This window comes from Euleptes europaea, chromosome 8 (assembly GCF_029931775.1).
Source record: "Euleptes europaea isolate rEulEur1 chromosome 8, rEulEur1.hap1, whole genome shotgun sequence".
In the NCBI taxonomy this organism is placed as follows: Eukaryota; Metazoa; Chordata; class Lepidosauria; order Squamata; family Sphaerodactylidae; genus Euleptes; species Euleptes europaea.
Window position 1 is genome coordinate 37,170,201 of NC_079319.1, and position 21,771 is coordinate 37,191,971.

The following is a 21,771-nucleotide window of genomic DNA, read 5'->3' on the forward strand; positions in this document are numbered from 1 at the left end:
AAGCAAGAAATGAAATCCTAGGAGATGTTTAAGTGTGAGACTGAAGAGGGATGCCTCCGTCTACCCAATACAGACACACTGCTTTTATTCAGTTGTGTTACAGTGGTCTAGAGAGGAAACGGCTTCACCATTGTCACTGGAAAGGATAGGAACTGACCTTTACTTACCTTCTGGCATCTTGAAAGCCACAGCATAAAATGTCACATAGGACTCCTTCCCTTGAGTACTTACAAGAAGCCAATGTCAGGGGAACATTAAGCAGCAAGTTATGTATCTGTATAATATTCAGCTGCAGCAGCATTCTGTTAATGAATAGCTTGTGGAAGCAGCTCCATATGTTCAGAGGTGTTTGTTTAACCTTTCTGTGGTGCATCATAGGTAAGCAGAAAACAGTTCTTTCTACATTTAAAAAGACAAAAGGCTGTAAAATGTTCAAGTGCTAGAAGACTAGCCCCTGTTGATAACATCAATACACGCACAGGCTGTGTCCCTTAAAACCTATCCTCCATTGCAATGTGCCAACAGATGATATGGGTCAGCACACCCAGTATTGGACATATTGTGTTATGGGACATCTTGCCACTCTTGCAGTGGCTCGGGGAACAAGGAACTCTCTGTAGTCTGTTTATGCTTGGTTCCCATCTGCACTGGCACTGGAGCAACAATCTCAGACGCTAATCTGGTGAACCGGGTTGGTTTCCCCACTCCTACACATGAAGCCAGCTGGGTGACCTTGGGCTAGTCACAGCTCTCTTAGAGCTCTCTCAGTCCTACCTACCTCACACAGTGTCTGTTGTGGGGAGGGGGAGGGAAGGTGATTTATTGTAAGCTGGTTTGATTCTTCCTTAAGTAGTAGAGAAAGTCGGCATATAAAAGCCAACTCTTCTTCTTCTTCTCAGGCAGGGCAAACAAGTGGGGATTTTTTTTTCTGGTGGAGAGGTGGTTACCATTTTATATCCAGTCCTAAGCAGAGACATATCCCCACAAGAAACTGTAACAGGAGGTTGTCCATGATAGAGAATTGCACAGGGTACCACTTTAATAGTTTCCGAGGAAACAGAGGCTGGTGCTAAAATGGCTAAAGTCTTGGGCAGAATGATCCTGCAAAGCTCCTAGGATCTGTATCTGTAAAGTAAAATATGTGAAATATACTAGTTGTTTTGAGGCTATAGATTGAATACATTATTTAAAAAAAGACACGACCAAAGGTAGAATCCTAAACCCAATCAGGTTCCATCGATGTTAACAGGATCTACTTCTGAGTAAATACATTTAGGGGAGGGTTGCTAACACCTGCTGGAAAAATGCCTGGAGATTTGGGAATGCAGCCTGTGAAGGGTGGGGTTTGGGAAAGAGCGGGACCTCAGTGGGGTTCAATGTCATAAAGCCCACTCCCCAAAGCAGTCATTTTCTCCAGTGGGACGGATCACCTGGCCCAACTGAGACCCATGCAGCACTGGGGAAATGCTGGGGGCAGGGTTATTTTCCAGGGACATTTTTTCCTCCCAGCCCATTCCTGAGCTGAGCTGAGAGTCACACAGAAAGCTAATTATCTCACAATTGTATGTTTTAAAATTCCAAATACCAATATTTATTTAAAGTCATTTGAAACATTTTTTCAAAACTTTGTTCACATTTGGTAGAAACAGTATCTAACAAATGTCAAAAATGGCTACGCTTTTGATTTAACATTCCTGCCTTCTTTACTAAGCATTCTTCTTAAGTGAATAGCTGTGTTCAGTAGAAAATGCAACAGATACCAAAGACATACTGTTGCATATACTTGCCCAAACTGTATTCACATATTGCAATAGTAGATTTTAAAAGGCCAGCCCAAACAATGTCTGCATGTTATTGAAGGAATTGTTTTTCACATACTGTGACCGTACCTGCCTGTGGTGCCTGGTGTTATATAACTGTACAAGTAAGCATGAAAGCAAGGCCTTTTCCAGCAGAAGTTCAAAGAAACATTCATGTTGCAGAAAGGAAGAAGGGAGATCATCCTTCTGACAGCTTTTCCAGTGCAAATGACAACATTGTCTGCTTTCATATTTAGTTACTTTTAAAACAAGCATTCTCCCGTGATCTGGATTAAAATTAGCCTGGAATATTCAAAACACACCGGTCTAGCAATGCGATAACACAACCCCAAGCCCAAGAGCATAAACAAGGTAACCAGTAGGGGGAAACTGAACAAAATTCCAGGCAACCTAGCTGCCCTTAGAGCCTGAGGCAAGGTGGGCACCTATAAGTTCATGGTCATCTTTACTGCAGGGAAGAGGAAAGTGTGACCTTGGGATGGTTGCTATTTCTTAGCCAAACCTACCTCACAGGGTTGTTGTAAAGATAAAATGCGGGCAACCATGAATAATGATCTGCGTTCCTCTGAGGAAAGATTGGTTACTAATGTGAGAAAAGTTACTAATGTGAGGAATCAGAAATAAGTATGATGCATGCTGCACATAGAGAGAAATAATTATTTGCCTATTCATATTAGCAGCATGTAATGTATTTTTTTTTTTACATGATGTTGGGTCTGGGTGGTGTGAGGGAGGCCCACAGAAAATCTTTGTTTGGGCCATGGTGGCTCTTGATAGCCCTGAGAATAAACCTTTTAGCTTACCTTGCTGACAGGATAAAATAAAAAAAAGACAAAGTACTCTGTCTTCTACTGTGGCTGCTGGTTCAACTTTTCAGAACACTATGGTAGCATATATACCCAAGAGTATTGGTAGTCAAATACTAATACTAATTAGAAGCTTTGTTTGGAGTTAAATCTCCTGTGCTTGGATGTATCTTTCTAATGCAGAATGTGTTAAAATATTAATTATGTGAAGGTGGTTCCTTCCTGGCTTTAAGAACAGTTTATCCATGGAAGAAGCCGCCTACATTACTGGCTGAATCTTCTTTCTTGATAATTTTGAAGGAAAGAAAGAAGCAAGGAAACAAGCAAAGAATGAAGGAGGGAAGGAAAAGCATCATGAGGATGCTGTGGACACGTGTAAGGCATTCTGGGTAATGAGGCTATACTAGGTGACCTATGAAACTGTTCCTCAGTCTACAATTTCTGTGACTATTGGAAATATTTTAACAGCATACCTCATTGTACAAAGTAGCCTTTGGTTCTTATCACATAACAGACCTGTGCAAATGTTAGGAGCAGAGATAATGATTCACCCCAAGCCCACAGAGTGAACTTTATCACTAGGCTACTTCATCTATCCATTGCATGAATTTATCAATGTTTTAACACCAAAACTTTAGTAGCTGTATAATGTGTGTAAAGTGCTGTCAAGTCACAGCCGACCTATGGCAACCCTGTAGGGTTTTCAAGGCAAGAGACTAACAGAGGTGGTTTGCCATTGCCTTCCTCTGCACAACAACCCTGGCATTCCTTGCTGGTCTCTCATCCAATTACTAACCAGGGCTGACCCAACTTAATTTCTGAGATCTGACGATATCAAGCTAACCTGGGCCATCCAGGTCAGGGCAGCTGTATAATAGAAACATACCGGACATTCCCTTGCAAACATCCTGTTACTTAAGCGTGTTCAGTAGTCAGTGAAATCTTTCTGTTGATCATATTTGCTCTTTATTACATACTATTTTCATGTCAAGTCCATGTTAGGCACTGACTTAGAATTTTTTCAGTAAAAAAACAATGCTACAAGAAAAGCAGTTGTGCACATTTCCAGTAATTTGTTTTTACAAATAGATCTTCATGCCCATATGTGTATGAAAAGGCCGTCCCTTAAATATAAGGTTCAATACATATAATATCATTAACAAGCATGCAATAGAACTCAACACTCCGAAGGTTCAAAGTGAACTTTAGTCCTCCACTGATCACCCTTTAGTACTCAGCCTTCATAAATTTTCCCCATTTATGGAGTGTTTTTGATGGCAGGCAATTCTTTGCTGAAAGTTAAGTGCTCTTTTATATGAACATATAAAGCAGGCTTTGGTTTGAATGAGTACATTATTTTGACAAATGTTTATTGGAAAGCCAATTACAGCTTCATAAATCAGGGCTCTCTGTGGCACATCAGGTAAGCTCACCAGTGCCACCAGATGTCATCGCTGAGACCAGCGCAGCAATTAAAATAATTGAGTGGAATCCTGTCCCTCATCCCCAGCACTGACAGTAGTCAAAACAGGAAGAAATTGTTTATTATCTTTCATTTAACTTATTAAAATACTTGTTGCAAGATGTCATGGCCATACTGGAGGGTGGGGAAAAAATAACATTTGCTTTCAATTTGCAGTTAGATTAAAATGACAAGGTCAAGCACAATCCACAGGCTGACTGGCAGCTGGATTTTAGGAGCTGTCCAGAAGAGGAGGAGGAAGTGCTTGTGCCTATGCGATAGAATGAAATCCTAGAAGGCTTTATCGTTTTATTTCTGAGGTGACGAGTTTTTTTAATCTAGAATATGGGAATTAACAATGTGTACATTTACATATCACTGTGTGATTTCAGATACCTGAGTCCTAATATAGCACATTCTGCTTATATTTATGGAGGCCAGCTGAAGATAATGGTTTTCAGCACACCTGATTGAGGGGAAATTGTAGCCTTAGGGTTATTCTTTCCAACCAATGTTTACAGGAAATGCCAGCTCTACATTATCCTGTATGTTTGTCTTTACTCATTTGTACAAAGGAGCCCTCCTGTGGCAAAATCAAGATGTACAAGACAGAAGGGATCTTCCTGCAGAATACAGGAAAATTGAGCAAAGTCACACATGCTTTTTCATATGCTTTCAGGATCACTCAGGAATCTTCTGCCACATCAGTAAAGTATTCATCTCTCCAGTTTTAAATATCGCTGTACATTGTGAGAGGAACATTTAATCAATTTCAGCCCTGCTCTTCAAGAGAAACACCATGTAGAACATGGTCATATGACCAAGCCTTAATATTAAAGGTAAAGGAAGTCCCTTGTGCAAGCACCAGGTCATTACTGACTCATGGGGTGACATCACATCATGACGTTTACTAGGCAGACTATGTTTACAGGGTGGTTTGCCATTGCCTTCCCCAGTCATCTACACTTTACCCCCAGCAAGCTGGGTACTCATCTTATCAACCTCAGAAGGATGAAAGGCTGAGTCAACCTTGAGCCAGCTACCTGAAACCGACTTCTGACGGGATCGAACTCAGGTTGTGAGCAGAGCATTGACTGCAGTATTGCAGCTTACCACCCTGCTCCATGGGGGTCCTTCAGCCTTAATATTAAAAGGCAGGAATTACAGTGGCACGCATGAAGTTGAAAGAGCTGTTTTTCCTACATGGAGCAGGTGAAAAATGGCTCTAACTACTCCTATCTGAATGGCAAAAAGCAAATCAAGCCTGCAAGTCTTTAGCTGCCGTTGACAAAAATGTAATTTTGGTATTCAATTTGCATATTTAATTATTATTTTTAGAATATATAAATAAAGACTGTTAAATGGATATGCAGATCAAACTGAGCTTCATAAACTCAGGCATAAAGATATAGGAAATCAAAGTCCAATTATATATTTAATGTCAAAAAGAAACACACAGAGGGAGAAAGAGAACTTTATAAATACGTTTATTCCGTTTATTACATTATGAACTTGCTTATTCTACACATTCCTATTCTTTCAGGCTCTGGTCCATCAACTACATCTTGTGTGCATTGATTATTAGGATGAAAAAACCTATAATAAACTAGAAGAAAACAAATGCCTGATACTAAAGTGAGAGCAACTGTTATGATCACAAATAACAAATGTATTTTCCCATTAAATTGAGACTTCCAAAACATACAAGCACATAATATAGCTGAAGTTGTAAGTGCTCGAATGACATAATAAACAGATAGGGGGACTTTTGTCTTTTCCCCCTTTATATTGAAAAAGGTAAAAATAAGAATGATTCCCACCATAGTCCGATATAAATCTTCTGCTGCAGCAGATTTGCAAAATTCAGTGTGCTGCTTCAGCGTCCAAAATACACCCCCAAGCCAAAAAAGCGCAACTAGAATGAAAGCAATTTTGGTGCTCAGTACCATGACCAGTACAATGCTCAGTATCCACGATGTTAAAGTCAACAATTTATACAAAAGATATGTTATTTTGGAAGATATCCTAGCAAATTTATTTTTATCTGGTAAGGATTTCCGTAAAGCTATTTGGTAGTCCACGGTTGAACAAGTAACACTGCTGAAAGACACAACAACGGAGATATCTAAAAAACAAAATAAAAAATTACATCAGAAAAAGAGTTGCAGATTTTTAAATATTGCTCACAAAAGGATCAAGTAGAAGGCACATCTGGAATTCCCTTTCTAAGCAGTTATTAAAGGAACAGCAGTCTGGTTAGGTTTCAACTTCAGACCTAGTAAACCTATTTCCCACAGTCCCAAAACATCCTTTGCATGTCTAGTCCCTGCCTACCAGTAGTGCAATTTTCTCCTTGGCTCCTCCTTTTTTCAGTGCCATAGCTTTACAATGCATAAATCCTTAAGCTCCTTTATTTTGAACCTGTGATTATAATCTCTCTCTTTAGCCTCCCTCTTTTCTGTATCTCCCTCTCCTACATGCTTACCTATAGCATAAGCGCTTCCAGTGTTTAGGTGCTGTGAGTCCTTTCACAATGTCTGTGTGTGATTTTGCCAACAAGTCACAGCTGACGTACAGTGACCCCATACCGTACGGTGACCCTGCCTCTGCATGGGCTGAGAGAGTTCTGAGAGAACTGTGACTGGCCCAAGGTCACCCAGCAGGCTTCATGTGGAGGAATGGGGAATCGAACCCGGTTCTCCAGGTTAGAGTCCACCGCTCTTAATTACTACACCACCCTGGCTCTTTCACAATACCCTCTCATTAACACCTTGCTTCAATATCCTGTGTCTTCTTCCTCAAGTTTGCTTCTTCATTTCTACTCTTTTCCCTTTCCTTAGTCCCTCTGTACCATTCTTTTAGCAATCTTGTTTCTGGGTCTCCTATCCTTTGATTTTCTTACTTCCAGTGATGGCCTTCTAACCACAGTCCCACAAACGTACTCCTCATCATACTGACATTTTCTTTGAAACTTGCATTACACATATGCTCATACTTATTTCTGCAAAGCTGAAATGCTCATGAATGTAATGGCAAAATCTATCTCGGCCCATCCAGTTTGTAAGATTCAGGTACACTCAATGCAACTGCATACAACTGACATATTATAAAGTAATTCATTGTTCAAAGTGAGGCTAAGATTCACCATAAGTCAGCATTGTTCAAAGTGGAGGTGACTTGAAGATCCAAAATGTCTCCACTTAGTAAAGCAGCCACAGACCCTGCTGAGGAGGGCCATGTGTAGATTGCAGTACAGACCCCCTTACTGAAGATGAGGCAACTATGCAGGACTCAAATAGCCAGGCCAATACAGCAGCCACATTCAGAGAGGAAAAGTTTGGGGGGGGGGTAGTAACCACATTTCAAGACCCAGAACCAGAATATCAGCTCCGCAAAGTGCACAGCCAAAAACCCTGTGTCAATAACCACCAAAAATAGAGCCCATGGAACGGGCCAGCCAGGCTGGGTCTAAACAGGCATCTGGGCAATTCACTGGCAAAGACATCCCAGCAAATGACTAGCAAGCAGGGGATAGCATCTCTTCAAGAGTCAGGAATTCAGGTCTCTAGTCCAGCAGGAAATGACAAGGCTGAAGTTGGTTCCCAGTTCCCAGTTCCTTATTCGCATTTCCTAGTTCCTGAATCCTGAGGACAATTTAAAAGCCCTGCACCCCAAAATAAGGTTTGGACCACCACACATCATATACCCTCACATTCATATACCCTCCAAGGGGATGCATGATAATTCCTGGTACAAAGCCCAGTTCATATGCCAGCTGCTCCAAAGGGGGGGTGCCTCCAGGACAAATGCACATACAGACACTGAGGCCAAGTTGCACCCCAAAACAATCTTTGGACCACCCCACATCACACATCCCAACACTCCAGAATCTGTCCCCTGCAAGTAGACATGTAGAGGTGCCTGGTCCAGACACTGGTTCTGGCGCCACCAGCTTCTATTTGGGTCACCACCTAGAAGCTTGTATTGCAAATATTTGAATAAGGAATTGGAACACTTGCGGGCCCTCTGCGCCCCAAAGTAAGGGTTAGACCACCATACATCATACACCCCACATTCAGGGGTCCCTGCCATCCAAGAGGACATATGCTGGTTTCTGGTCCAAAGCCCAATTCTTGTGGCAGCTGCTCCAAAGTGGGGTACCCCTCAGGACAAATGCACATACAAACACTGGGGCCCAGCAGCACCCCAAATAGGGTTGCCAGGTCCCCCCTCACCACTGGGGGGGAGCTTCGTTGCAAGGAAGCTGGGAGGGTGATGGGTGCAATAACATCTATGGTTTCCATAGAGTATTTGGAAGAATGTGCTACAGCTTCCCCGTCACTTCTGGGGTAAACCCGGAAGTGACATTAATCGCCCCCTCTTCAGCTGGCCTGCTTTCCCCGCCGGCCAGCTGAGGGGCAGCAGGCAACCTTCTTAATTGGTCCCAGGTTATAAACGAAGGGGTATGGCAACTCACTTGCAAGGAGAAAGAACTGTGCACATAATGGTGACACTGGACACTTCCATCTGCCTAACTTGTTTATAATTTCCAAAGCAAGGCCTAGGTCTGAGACAAATTAACCCTGACATTTTACCATCCCTGATTCCTGCAACTACATGAACAGTGTTTAATTTCTAATAAATGACATGCAGCACTCAAGCCGGTCTGATAAACATGCCCGCAAATCTGGGAGCTTTGTTTTGTAATCCCAGTTGAGTGGGTGTATGTTGTGGAACATTTGCCTGACATTTTCACATTGCCATTTGAAACAAGATTCTTGAGCTAGTTTGGGCCTCATATCATCTACCTATAGTCAGGAGACTGGATTAACCAGCTAGTATGAATCAAAAGATACTCAAAAAGCAATGCCCAGGTTTTCACTTATGGGACTCTCGCAATGTACTCTCATACTTTTTATTCCTTCTCCCCAGTTTGAAAGCTGTCCTTCCTTAATCCTTGTGCGCCGTACTGTTTGCTCACAACAGTCCATCCATTACAAGGTGTCAAGAACCTGCCGGTGAGACTGAGACTACTATTTCTGGCCCAGACACTATATATTTGTTTTCTCCTTTGGGACAAATAGCAGTTGGGGAGAGTACTTACAATGACATTAATGGTAGACGAGAAAAGGTTAAACACCTCCCTCCACCAGTGATGCTTCTAGGATCTGATACACCTACATTGGTCAGGGTCACAGCACCAACTTTACATGCAGACGATCTCAACTATAGGAAGGAGGAAGGAGGAGTTGGTTTTTATATGCCGACTTTCTCTACCACTTAAGGGAGACTCAAACGGGCTTACAATCACATTCCCTTCCCCTCCCCACAACAGACACCCTGTGAGGTGGGTGAGGCTGAGAGAGTGTGACTTGCCCAAGGTCACCCAGCTGGCTTCGTGTGTAGGAGTGGGGAAACTATACTGAGCAAGATGTTTTGACTCATTATAAGATGCCTTCAAAATGGCTGCTTTGAATTTTTAAAAAATTGATCATGGACTTATAAGTATTTTGTCTAGTTTGGCACTCAGAATTTCAAACATCCATCCGATATACCTTCTACTTTCGATATGATGATATCACATCTATCCCTTGGACACTGGATAAAGGAGAGTTCATTTGTTTTACAATAGTTAAACAGCATACTGCAACCTAACTGTACTTCTTGAAAACTGCATATAGTTCTTTGCTTATTCTTTAGTTCAAACTGTCCTCTTCTAGCTATAAAGCAGACTTACATTGACTGATGGCAGAATTGTTAGTTGTCATCAGGATGTAGATCTGAAGAATAAGCTGGGGCGTGCTTTCCAGGAACGTCTTAAATAGCCGGAGCATACTTATATCAGCCATTCCATCAATAGCTGCTTTATGAATGACGCTGGAGAGGTCATCTATCAACTGATTCTCTGAGCTGATTTGTTTAAACGCAGCTTGGTAGCCATATTTCAGTGCAAACCAATACCTACAATGGAAAAAAGACACATGGTGACACATTTGTTACCCGCCCTGACCCTGGCCTGCCGGGAATGAGGGCAGGCTATAAATTTGAATAAATAAATAAATAAATTTTGTTTAGATTTATAACCACAGTATATTAGGGTTGCCAGCTCTGGGTAGGGAAATACCTGGAGATTTTGGGATTGGAGCCTGAGGAGGGCGGGGTTTGGAGAGGGGAGGGACTTCAATGCCATAGAGTCCAATTGCCAAAGCGCCCATTTCCTCCAGGTGAACTGATCTCTATTGGCTGGTGATCAGTTGTAACAGCAGGAGATCTCCAGCTACTACCTGGAGGTTGGGAACCCTAGGTTCAGTTAGCAGGATGACGGCAGCAGCTCCTGCTCAGTCCACATGGGGTTGTAATAGCAGGAGATCTCCAGCCACCACCTGGAGGTTGGCACACACACACACACATTCCCAGCCTGCATTTCCTCTGAAGAATTCAAGGTGGGTTGCAATAAAATGAAAATTAACTTATAATGAAAAGCAGCCGTGGGAGGCTGCATGTTTAAACAGAGTACTGGCCAGCTCACTCTGCCACCTGCCTCTCTTCTGCCTTCTTTGCATCAATTTTAGAGGCGCTGTTGGATTCTCTGATTTAGTTGTTAATTATTTAGATGAATATTGATCTTCATTATATTTATTTATGATGAGACACTGTATTTTAACTGATATAAGCTGCCCTGAGCCTGACCTTGGTTGGGAAAGGGCAGCATAAAAAAATCTAATAAATGAATAAAAAATAACCCTTTTCCCTCTGACCATGGTTCCATTCAAAATTCTTTCTCCCAACTGCTTTTCCACATGCAGGGGAAAATATCCAGACATCCTCCATCATTCAAACATCTAGCAAGTATGGCTGTTTTTCATTAAAATAAACTTCAAAAGATTGTTACACATATCTACTATAAAATGTCTAGTTTGGCCCCTTGGTGGTGCTGAAACTCTCTGATATATAGTACTCCCACCATAAATGGCAAATCTTCCACATGCCTCTGTGAAGCTTCAGGAAAATGTAGCTATGTGTTTTTTAAAAATGTAAATGTTTTCTTCTTAGCCTGATTTGTCTTCCGTTTAAAAAAAATATTTTCAATACCTCTTCACTTGAGTGGTTTTCCCCCCTCTTAACTTGTTATAAGCCACATTGCATAACTCATTCTAATTCCGCGTTCTTTTTTGTGAAATGAAATGCCAGTACTAGATGAGGCTATATGACTTTCCTATCCAATGATGACATCACACTTCACCCATTTGGTGCAGCTTCTCTGGCATTTCCCACTTTTTCCATATCCTAGCATATTTCCCCCTTATTCCATCACAGTTATATGTTAAGCAAAAGAACCACAGTTGAATTGTCAGCACAGATGCTCACATCTCTTAGAGCATGTCCTTTTAAAGTCAGATTAATGAGAAGTATACTTTGAAAAGTATCTATAATCTTCAACTGATTGAGGTTAGGGTGACCAGGCAATTAACTGGTGCCAGTAGAGTTGATCCCATTTTGCCAGTGTTTAAGGATCTGTACTTGCTGCCAGCTTGTTTCCAAGCACAATTAAACACTTTCACATTTAAATGCCTAGATGGTGAGGAACGGCAGAATCAAAAGAACAATCTTCTGCCATAAGATCCTTTATGGAGATCAAGCTCTGATTGACTACCAAATACTGAGCCTTGTATGTCATTGCACCCAAATTATGGAAAACTCTTCCCTGGTACTTTCATCAGAAACTCTTATTACCATCATTTAAGCATCATGTAAAAACTTTTCTTTTTATCCTGCTAAGGATTTAAAGTTTCCAGAAATTTTGAAGCTGGGGGGGGGGGGGAACTGGGGGGGTTGTTGGGGGGTGATTTGGAAGGGAAATTGAAACATACAGAATACAAGCCTAAACTTATTTTACCTCTTCAACAACATAAAAATCATTATTTAAAACTTAGCCTATAAAATTAGATAGGGACCATTTTGACTGACTGCTTGAGGAGCTGGTGATACTCAGAATTCCATCTGTAACAAAGCTTCTTCCACCATGGCAAACTCTAAAATCACAAGGTATTTTTTTCTAGCCTTGCTTTTAGAGTCCAGCCAGTGATGCTACATTACACTCTACTTTTCATATATAACCGGCCAAAATCCAGTAATGTAACTCCTTCTGCTCAGGTAAGGTATTCCAATTGTTGGGAACTGCAGAGAGAAATAACCTGTGCATTTGTGGAGTTTCATCTGATGTAGTTAGCAATGGAAACTCCAGGAGTACAAGCTCCTTGGGACATCAGTTCTCAAGACATGAATTTCCTAAGATACAGCATGTCCCATTAAGGAATAATGCTCTAGAACATGAAAGCTTGCTAATGGCTCTAACAGCATTCTCTCCTCCCTCTAAATAATTAGTCTTTAAGCCTAGGAAGTAATCTCATTTAAAGTAAAAACCTTAACAGAATAATACACAAAGTATTTCATGTCTAATTAAATGCCTTATTATGAACTCTTTCTGCTTGAAATATTTTTATTTCTTTTGGGAATCACAGATTTTATTCTCACTATCAAAACATATCATGCATCAAAATATTGTCGAAGGCTTTCATGGTCAGAGTTCATTGGTTCTTGTAGGTTATCCGGGCTGTGTAACCGTGGTCTTGGTATTTTCTTTCCTGACGTTTCGCCAGCAACTGTGGCAGGCATCTTCAGAGGAGTAACACTGAAGGACAGTGTTACTCCTCTGAAGATGCCTGCCACAGTTGCTGGCGAAACGTCAGGAAAGAAAATACCAAGACCACGGTTACACAGCCCGGATAACCTACAAGAACATATCATGCATCTTTTGGCACGAAGCTGGAATGAAGGTAACGTGCCTTCATATGCCTTCGCCAAACCTGTTCATTGGAGTTGCTTTATTGGCTTCAACAGAATTAAATTAGCTGATAAACAGGCTGTTGATTCAGACCTCTGTTTTCAGAACCGAGGCATCCTCTCAGTTCCAAACGAGAGCAAGAGACATTTATGAACAAGTAGAAAGATGAATGTGTTGACTTCATTCATGTGAAATGTTTCACAAATAAGAAAATGCAAACAAACATGGAAGAAAGGCCATGTTAAACAGTCTTTGTAAACCTCAGCATCCTGCTCTTTCTCAAAATGACAAGGCACTCTCCCTTTTTCAATTTGTTATTTGTAAAAGCTCTACTTACAAAGGCGCATCCCAACAAATACAAAATCCTCCTGTGGGAACTTCTGAATAGTGTTTTGAGGTTTACATCATGACAGCTTTGTGGTGGGCTCCAACTGGCTTTGCAGAAGGCTCCTACTTACTCTAGGGTAAGTTTATGTGGAAGTATGGCTAGGGTTGCCAAACTCCAGGTACTAGCTGGAGATCTCCTGCTATAACAACTGATCTCCAGCCAATAGAGATCAGTTCACCTGGAGAAAATAGCCACTTTTGGAATTGGACTCTATGGAATCAAAGCCCCTCCCCTCCCCAAACCCCACCCGCCTCAGGCTCCGCCCCAAAAACCTCCCACCGGTGGCAAAGAGGAACTCTATGGAATCAAAGCCCCTCCCCTCCCCAAACCCCACCCGCCTCAGGCTCCGCCCCAAAAACCTCCCACCGGTGGCAAAGAGGAACTTGGCAACCCTAAGTATGACGGTGGTCTCCATACTCCTGGTTCAACTGACATGGTTTCAGAAGAAAGCTGAAGATAACTTTTTCTACTTGAAACATGCTCAACGACTGATTGACTACTTGAAATGATTAAACGATTGGGGCTGGTGAGACCTTTACAAAGAAAGACAGGACCGCCTTTCCAACTCAATGTGCTGTGGATCTCAGCCTCCCCAGAACTGGCTGGGCTGGCAACAGGGCTCCTTGTCGACCCTCAAGCTAACAGCAGCTGAAAGGAAATGGAGTGTGGCCTTCTACCTGCACTTAGGAAACAAAAAAAGAAATGAGACTGGCGTGGCTGGCCAAAAGCTCGGCCACCCTCCCGGCTCCAGGAGGGGCGAATAAATCGGTTTTTGAAAAGGCTTAGAACTGCATCTCCTCCAGCGGAGTGGGGAGGGCTGTAATGGAGTGTGCCCCTTAATGAGGGCTGGACCGACTCCAGAGGCACTGGGCCTTGCTTGAGCAATCAGTGCTGACAGTGCTGCACACACCGGAGCAACCCCTGTCCCCCCCCTCTTAACCTCCCTCTGAGTCTCTACAGATTGACCAAATTAAGTGTTTGCAACAGATGCTCTGAAAGGGCTGCTGCAGAACTGTAATGCAGGGAAGGGGCGCAATACTCAAAACGGTTGGGGTGCCGCGGACTGGGATTCACACAAGCACAGGAAAGAAAAGCCGAAGGCTACTTGTTTCAGTTTAAATGAAAGAATCCCCAACACGATACAGCCAATTACAAAGCGGGGGCAGGGGAGGGACTCATGCATGTGCCGACATAGGTATCTTCTTTCACTATTTGTCTAATGCTCTATTGCTAGAGCGCATGCGTAGGGTCCCCCAGTGCCAGATGGTGGCGGGCAAACCCCACCAATCCACCTGGCTTCCTCTTGACCAGCTGAGGGCCGGCGGGCAATGCGTACAGGCACGCCTGCCCACAGCGGTATGTCACTTCCAGTTTACAACTGGGAGTTTGAGTGGGAAAGGCCTCTGGTTGTAAACCAGAAGTTTAAACCAGAAGTGATGTAATCGTGTCAGCGCGGCCGTGCGCGCACGCATGATCCCACCTTACCTCCATCCTAAAAACCTCTCGCCAAAGGACAGGAGGGACCTGGTAAGCCTACTCATGCGTGAACCAAAAAAAACCCCAAAGGGTGGGAGGCGGCAAGCTGCATAACCATGGGGACATCAGGCGCTGTGCATTTTCACTGCTGATGCATAATTGAACTCCAAGTATTCCAGGAATTTCTTCAGGTGGAAAAGCCTCTGTGCATAGTATTTTGAGAATTCAATTGCAAATACTGTGCATCTAGAGAGCAGCAAATCCAACACAAACTACCCATGCATAAAAGGCCTATGTAACCTGAAAGTCTGATAAAGCAACATGCAATTCAAAAATTATGTCCCAGCAAACTTTGACACACTGCTGGGAAACTGTGGTGCAATTCTTGGATTAAGTGATGTAAGTGCTGGGGGTAACAGGCACTGTTTTGTGGAAAACAGCACTGTGATGCTGTTTTCCATTAACTTCCTTTCATAGAAGTTACTTGTTGCAGCCCTTGAAGAAGCAACAGCTGCAAAATAGCAAACTAAAATTCTATGACCTGGTCCTTGTACCTTTGATAATCCCTGCGATAGAGAGAAAATATAGCAGCCGCTTACTGGCTTTGAATTTAATACCTAAAAACAAGAACAATAGTCTCCAGACAGAGCTGCTTCCTTGCATTATGCTGACACATATTTATCTTTCAGAATGACAGTATCCCTGCAGTGTTCTCAGCTTATAAAACAATCAAAAACACAAAACATCTGGTCCCTGCAGCCGAGATCTAGGCATCTGTGTAGTCTACTGTAGGTTTCAATAAAACCTATTGGCATAAATCAATCCGTTACACACACGCAGATGCATTCATCCACCCCAGTCCAGTGGTTGTCCAAACTGTGCATTGGAATAAATCTGCTGCAGGACAGAGAACCTCCCAAGCTCACAGCTGGGAAGCTTGATCAGGTGTGAGGTGACCTTTGGACTTCTGGCAAGGATCCTCACAAAGCAAGGTGCTTACTGGATATCCGTGAGCATTTACCTAGGGAGAAATGGTTGTTTTGCAATTCGCTTTCACTTCTTCTCAGCTATATGTATTTAATAGGACTTCCTCATTGGCTTTGTGGTAACACTCATTTAAATATATTAATTTTGTAAAGAAGTTTAATCAATGTACTTTTTGGAATGAATTGTGTGTGGGGAGGGGGTTAACCGGGGGAGAAACTGTGTATAATATTCAGGTATTTGTTCTTTAATCAGTTAATAGAAGCAGTAGACTTCTTCCTCTGTCCTCCCAGTGGCATGTGCATGCTTTCAATCCATTCTAAACTTCCCTCTCTCCATCACTGTGATTTCCTTTACAACTGCCTTGGCTTCCTTAGAGCAGGTCTGGGCTGTTCTGTTTAAGGTCCCAACCTGACTTTATAAACTTTCTTTATTTGATCACGAAGGGCTTGTCTTAAACCCTTCTGTGATGGGTCAGTTGTAACAAAGAACATGGAGTGGGAAATTGATTTTTAACGGGGGGAAACCAGGAAAGGGGGTGGGGAATGGGACCTGCTGACTGTAGACTTTTGAACTTTTCTATGCCCTCACCTGTTTTTATTGCTTTTATTGGCTAAGCTTGTTTGGATTGGCTTGTTGGTCTTTTTTTTTTTTTTTTAGCTGTGAACTGCCTCAAGCAAGTTTTGAAGAGGCAGCATGCACATTTTCTAAATAAAGAAATAAATAAGTGAAAGCGCTGGTGTCATTAACAGCCTTGCTCAAGCCTTGCAAACTGATGGCCATGGCTTCCCTGCTTGAGTCAATCCATCTCACGTTGAGTCTTCCTCTTTTCCTGCTGCCTTCAACTTTTCCTAGCATTATTGTCTTTTCCAGTGACTGGTGTCTTCTCATCATGTGACCAAAGTATGATAGCCTCAGTTTAGTCGTTTTAGCATCTAGAACCCACTTATTTGTCTTTTTGGCAGTCCATAGTATCCGTGTAATTCTTCTCCAACACCAAATTTCAAATGGATCAACTTTCATACTAGACCCTAAATATGTTAGCAGGGCCACTGTAAGCCTTAGTCAATCTATCAAAATTGTATTATTTTAAAGATTTTAATTCCATATTCTGAAGAAAAATAATTGTACAAATGCCCAAACAATTTAATCAGGACATATTAGCATTCTGATTCTTGACAATATACAATAGTAGCATCACTATATTTTAACAGTAAAATTGCTACCCTGATAACAATCATAAAAGGAGCAAAACCAGGCCATACACAGACAAGGTAAGGGTTCCCTATATACTTGGTGAGCTCCCTAGGTACACTGCAAAAGATTACTTTGAGAATTGATCAAACACAAAAGAAAAGACAACCTTAAAAATCAGCCTGATGAGGACTAAATATGCTCCAAGAAATATTGAGAACTGTTGGATGCCAGTCAAAGGAAAGGAAGTAGAGAAGGGGAAATTTCCCTTCTCGAGCATCTGGAATCTTATAGAATTTTGGATGAGGATATTTAGAAAGATGCAGTAGAATATCTATACAGGGGAAGGGGAAACCCTTCCTGCTATTCTTTTCAGCCCCCTGTTTGTGTTATCTGATATTGCCTATACAGTTAGTAATCCTTAGTAATGATTCAACAGTCAGTCGCCACGTGTTCACATCTTGTTCATTCTGATGGAATCCAAAAAACAAAAAACAGTGATTGTACAGGGTTTTTGTTATTGTTGTCTTCTTAGGATAACAAATATGTTAATTGCAAGTGACTTTAGCACTCCCAAGCTTGGGGTAGAAGAAACTTTAATTTATGTAATAGTCCTTTTGGCTGAAATGACTGAGAAAACTGACTGAAGAACACTGAAAACATACAAGCGCTCATGTCAATCCTCCAAAGAAAAACCAGTCTTGGCAAAGAAACTGCTAGCTCTGGATGCGATTTACAAATATGCTACTCTGTCAACTTTCACATCCCTAAATAATTTTGAATTGTTTTTACTACATGCTAAACAGAATTATTTGACAAAAATGAAAATACAAACTATGTTCAGATTGCAAAGAAACCTCATGATCATTTTAAAAAGAATTTGTTTTCAAGTCTTTTGATATTAAGCCCTACTTCATTTAGTGCTGCATTTCGTTTCATTTTAATTTTCACTGGTGGCCCAATCCTAAAAGAGATGTATTTAGATGCAAATTTAAGGTTGTCAAATTTCACAACAGAAGGAGACCCTGCACATTTTAGATCATGGCTCCTTGGTCACTGCAGAAGAGTCCAATAATGTGAACCTTTCCTCTGACACTACCAAGTCGAAGGAGACTGAAGCTGAAAAGTAGGCTGAAGAACTTTGGCCATTCCAGGCTACCTAGCAATATGCACAAGCATTGCCACACTTTTTGCACCAGCACAGTCTACCAGAAATTGCTGTTTGAGTTTGGGGTTCAACCAAGGCAAAGCAAGCTCTTCTGCCTCCTCACTTTCCTTATTCTTGACACACTAGACTGGGGAGAATTGTACAGCATGTCTCTGCTGAGTGTGAGCTGGACTTCACAGGGATATGCAGGTTCTCTGATCAAACTGTGGAGAAACACTGCTCGCCATCCATGTTTCTGTCCACATGAGAGTTTGGAAAGATCTACAGTCATCCCAGGTCTCCACCTGGTGAGGCTCTGCTTTCCCTTACACCTGAGGTACCTACTTCTCTTTGGGTATTTCCGCTTCCACCTTCTAGTCTTAAAACAGTCTTTCCCGTCAAAGGATTAGCACTTCAACACTCTACAATGGTACAGCTTAAAGGCTGCTCCCCTCTGCCTCATCTCCCACTTTGTGCTCACCAACTATTGCGGGAACTAGCATGCACACTTGCACACTCAGGAGATGAAAGGATCTTCTGCTGCCCCCACCCCTTCTTTATCATTTGAATGCTGTCAGCTTGCTCTCTGGACCCACAAGACTCTTAACTGAGTAATAAAGTAATCAAAGCAAGCACAGGGTCTATTTACACAGCAAACTTAGAAAGGATCAAAATTAAAAGCAATATAACTGCAAATCCTCTTTACCTACTTTTGTACATCCCTATCACATGGTTAGACTAAATATGGGTTTAGGGAATTATTTTAAATTAATATATGAACCCCCCCCCCTTCACATCCATATCTCCTGGATATGTACCTCTCCTTGCTATCCATTCTCACTCTGAGTTTTCCTTTCTATCTCAGACTCCCCCCCAACCTCTGTTCCCCACATTTCTCTGGAACAAGCCATCCCCATCTCTTCTTTCCAGATTAGCTTGGTCCATTGCCTCCTCGAGCAACTCCTCTCTCCTCCTTTTCTAAAACATAGTTTCCAGGGCTGGTTCAATATCAAGCCACCCAAGAGACTGCTTGAGGTGGCAGAATGTAGAGGGTGCCAATGTTCTCAGGGGCTTGGTTTGCATCCAGTGTTGGCAGTGCAGGAGACAACAAGTACCATGTCCTAGATTCATGTCACAGTGGACCAGGTCTCAGTCGTGTTGCCTTTGAATTCCCTTATACCACTGTGCAAATAGAGCTGGTTAACTGATCCCTACTGAGGATTAAATGAATATGCCCACCCCATTAAAAATCTATTAGGGCACTATAATACAGTCTATTCTGTGTTACAAAGTTAACTTCATGCTTCAACAAATGTGTTAGCCTTTAAGATGCCACGAGTCTACTTTTTGTTTTAGGTTGAAAATTTGGTACTCACCTTGCAAATATTCCACCGTGAAATAAATGAAAGAGGTAAACCCAATTCAGCTTTGTATCATTGTCTTCTTTAAACCAAGTGTAACTGAAAAACTGGACCACGAAGGATGAAAGAAGCACTATGGCCACTGTTAGGGAACACCAGAGATACAGTCCTTTGGAGAAATAGTCTGTTGCTACCCAAACGTCTGCTCCAATGTCAGTCATATAAGTTACAATTCCAAGAATCAACATAACGAAGTTTTGCTTAGTAAATCTCATTGTCTTGTTTTCATGTCTGATCTTTCTTGACCTAATTGGATACTTAGAAACAACGTAGAATTCTTTGTGTGTAGAAGAAATGATGGCTTGTATTTCTTGGAGTGGCAAATCAAACTAAATTTACAGGTGCCTGAGTTCATTATTAATCCTGTCCCATTATTAACAATTCATTTTGAAAAGTATCTCTACATGAAGTTTGGCAAGGTTCATTCATACTGATGGTTCCTGGGGAGGAAAAAAAATGAATTGATGGATTTTTGAAAGAGATTAATTGAGAAAACATAGAAATCATATTTCATCAATTATATCACCAAGTACTTCCTGTATAATATTTCAAAAAATAGGTACATATAGCCAGTTCAAAATTAAGCTTAAGGGAATTTTTCCATGGTCCAAAGTGAACAACAAAGTGAACTCAGCCAAGGAAGCCACACCCCTCAGTCTGCAAGCCCTGAACAAGGCCGTTAACAATAGGACATTTGGCAGGTCATTAATTTATATGGTCACCCTAAGTCGGAAGCGACTTGATAACACTTAACACGCAAACACAAAAAGTGAACAATAACACTGAAGAAGTTTACTGGGTGACCTTTGGCCGGTTATTTTTTCTCAGACTAACCTACTTCACAGGGGTGTTATGAGGATACAATTGACAAGAAGAGAACAATATTGTAAACCACTATAAGCCACCACAGGAAAGAAAATGTGGATATCTAAATCAATAAATAACTATAAATGGTTGCACAAATAAGGGAGCTGAATGCCCAGGAGGGCAAGTTTGTACCCCAGTGAAGTAGCTCACTTTGTGCTCTGCTAGCAGACTGGAGACAAAATCACAACCAAGACTGCACTGAAATTCTTCTGCACACTAGAACACCGCTGTCTCATATTCTGGGCTGGATTTGTGGCACACGTGCCCAAAATAGGAAGAGCCACAGAAGAGGACCTTTTCATTTTAATGATGTGTGGAGTAGGTGTGCTGGAGTGGGGGGACCCAGAGGAACAGCAGTATCTACCTAACCAGTCAAAATTATCACAGGTAAGCAGTTAGAAGGCTTACAATTGCCTCACAACTTGTTCATCAGTTAGCACAACAGCCATCCTCGCAGAATAAGGTCCACAACAGTTTTTATTTGCTCAGGCAAGAATTCCTGCATACCAGATAGCTGGGCTACTGTTTTGAGAATGGGTGAAAAGTGATTTCCCATTAACAACAGAACTTGTGTCTATGTGATTCAGTAACACCTGTGCAATTCCATCAAGGAAACCACAACATCTGGAAAAGCCCACAATCGCTCTATTCCCCACTGAAACACAGCAGTATGCAAATGTTTTTATTACCAGCACGATCACTGTATGCCTCACCCTCCCTGAAGGGCTGAGTTGCTACAGTCAACACTCTATGAAATCCTGACAAATAAATGTGTTTTATTCTGACAACCATTTACCAATTCTGACTATAAGCAGAAATTGCCAGTGTCCTTTAGGCATTTATATTTTGCGGCACAATTCATTCTGAGCATTTAAAAATGACTCAAACCACCTTTGAACCTCTCTTGTATTGCGTGTGTTTGTATGGAGAGAGAGAGATAGAGAGAGGATATGTATACAGGAAGTGAAAAACAGCCATTTTAAAATTGAATATGCATTATTTCTACCCAACATAAGCATAATAAATGAAGTACAGAAATCTCTTTCAGTATCATTTTGAAAATACTTATAGTGTCTATGGATTTTAAGCCCCCACCTACCCATAGTATTTTTTTTCCTGTAGTAGGGTGACCTTTGGCGAAGAACCAGCATAAAGAAGTACACTCCCTATTATTTCCTACTGCAGTGTGAATTTTCTTAAATGATCCAGGGAAACTAAAATGTTTATCAAGATAACAGAGAAGCATACTTAATATTCAGGCCAATGTAAATTAACCATATGATATTGATTCTGAAACGCATGGCAATACTTGCTATTCAGCTGTCCTTTAACCCCTTGAGATCAATGGGACAAAGGGTCAG

The 21,771-nt window shown here is 41.7% G+C and overlaps 1 protein-coding gene across 1 annotated transcript; it reads right to left on the bottom strand.

Moving 5' to 3' along the window:
* Positions 1 to 5,567: 5,567 nt before the first annotated feature.
* On the bottom strand, positions 5,568 to 19,767 carry XKR9 (XK related 9). Its single transcript, XM_056854812.1, has 3 exons — positions 19,499 to 19,767; positions 9,826 to 10,049; positions 5,568 to 6,213 (listed from the first exon to the last, which is right to left on the bottom strand). Exons 1-3 carry the CDS (start codon positions 19,756 to 19,758, stop codon positions 5,588 to 5,590), a joined length of 1,110 nt encoding a protein of 369 aa, XP_056710790.1. The 5' UTR covers positions 19,759 to 19,767; the 3' UTR covers positions 5,568 to 5,587.
* Between the last annotated feature and the right edge of the window lie 2,004 nt (positions 19,768 to 21,771).

What these genes read in the sequence shown, in the direction of transcription:
- XKR9 (XM_056854812.1), bottom strand. Translation starts at nt 19,758, where the DNA reads ATGAGATTTACTAAGCAAAACTTCGTTATGTTGATTCTTGGAATTGTA. An exon ending in CACGGTGGAATATTTGCAAG is followed by an intron (nt 10,050 to 19,498) that starts GTGAGTACCAAA and finishes TTTCCATTGTAG; the next exon opens with GTATTGGTTTGCACTGAAAT. An exon ending in CAATTCTGCCATCAGTCAAT is followed by an intron (nt 6,214 to 9,825) that starts GTAAGTCTGCTT and finishes TTTGTTTTTTAG; the next exon opens with ATATCTCCGTTGTTGTGTCT.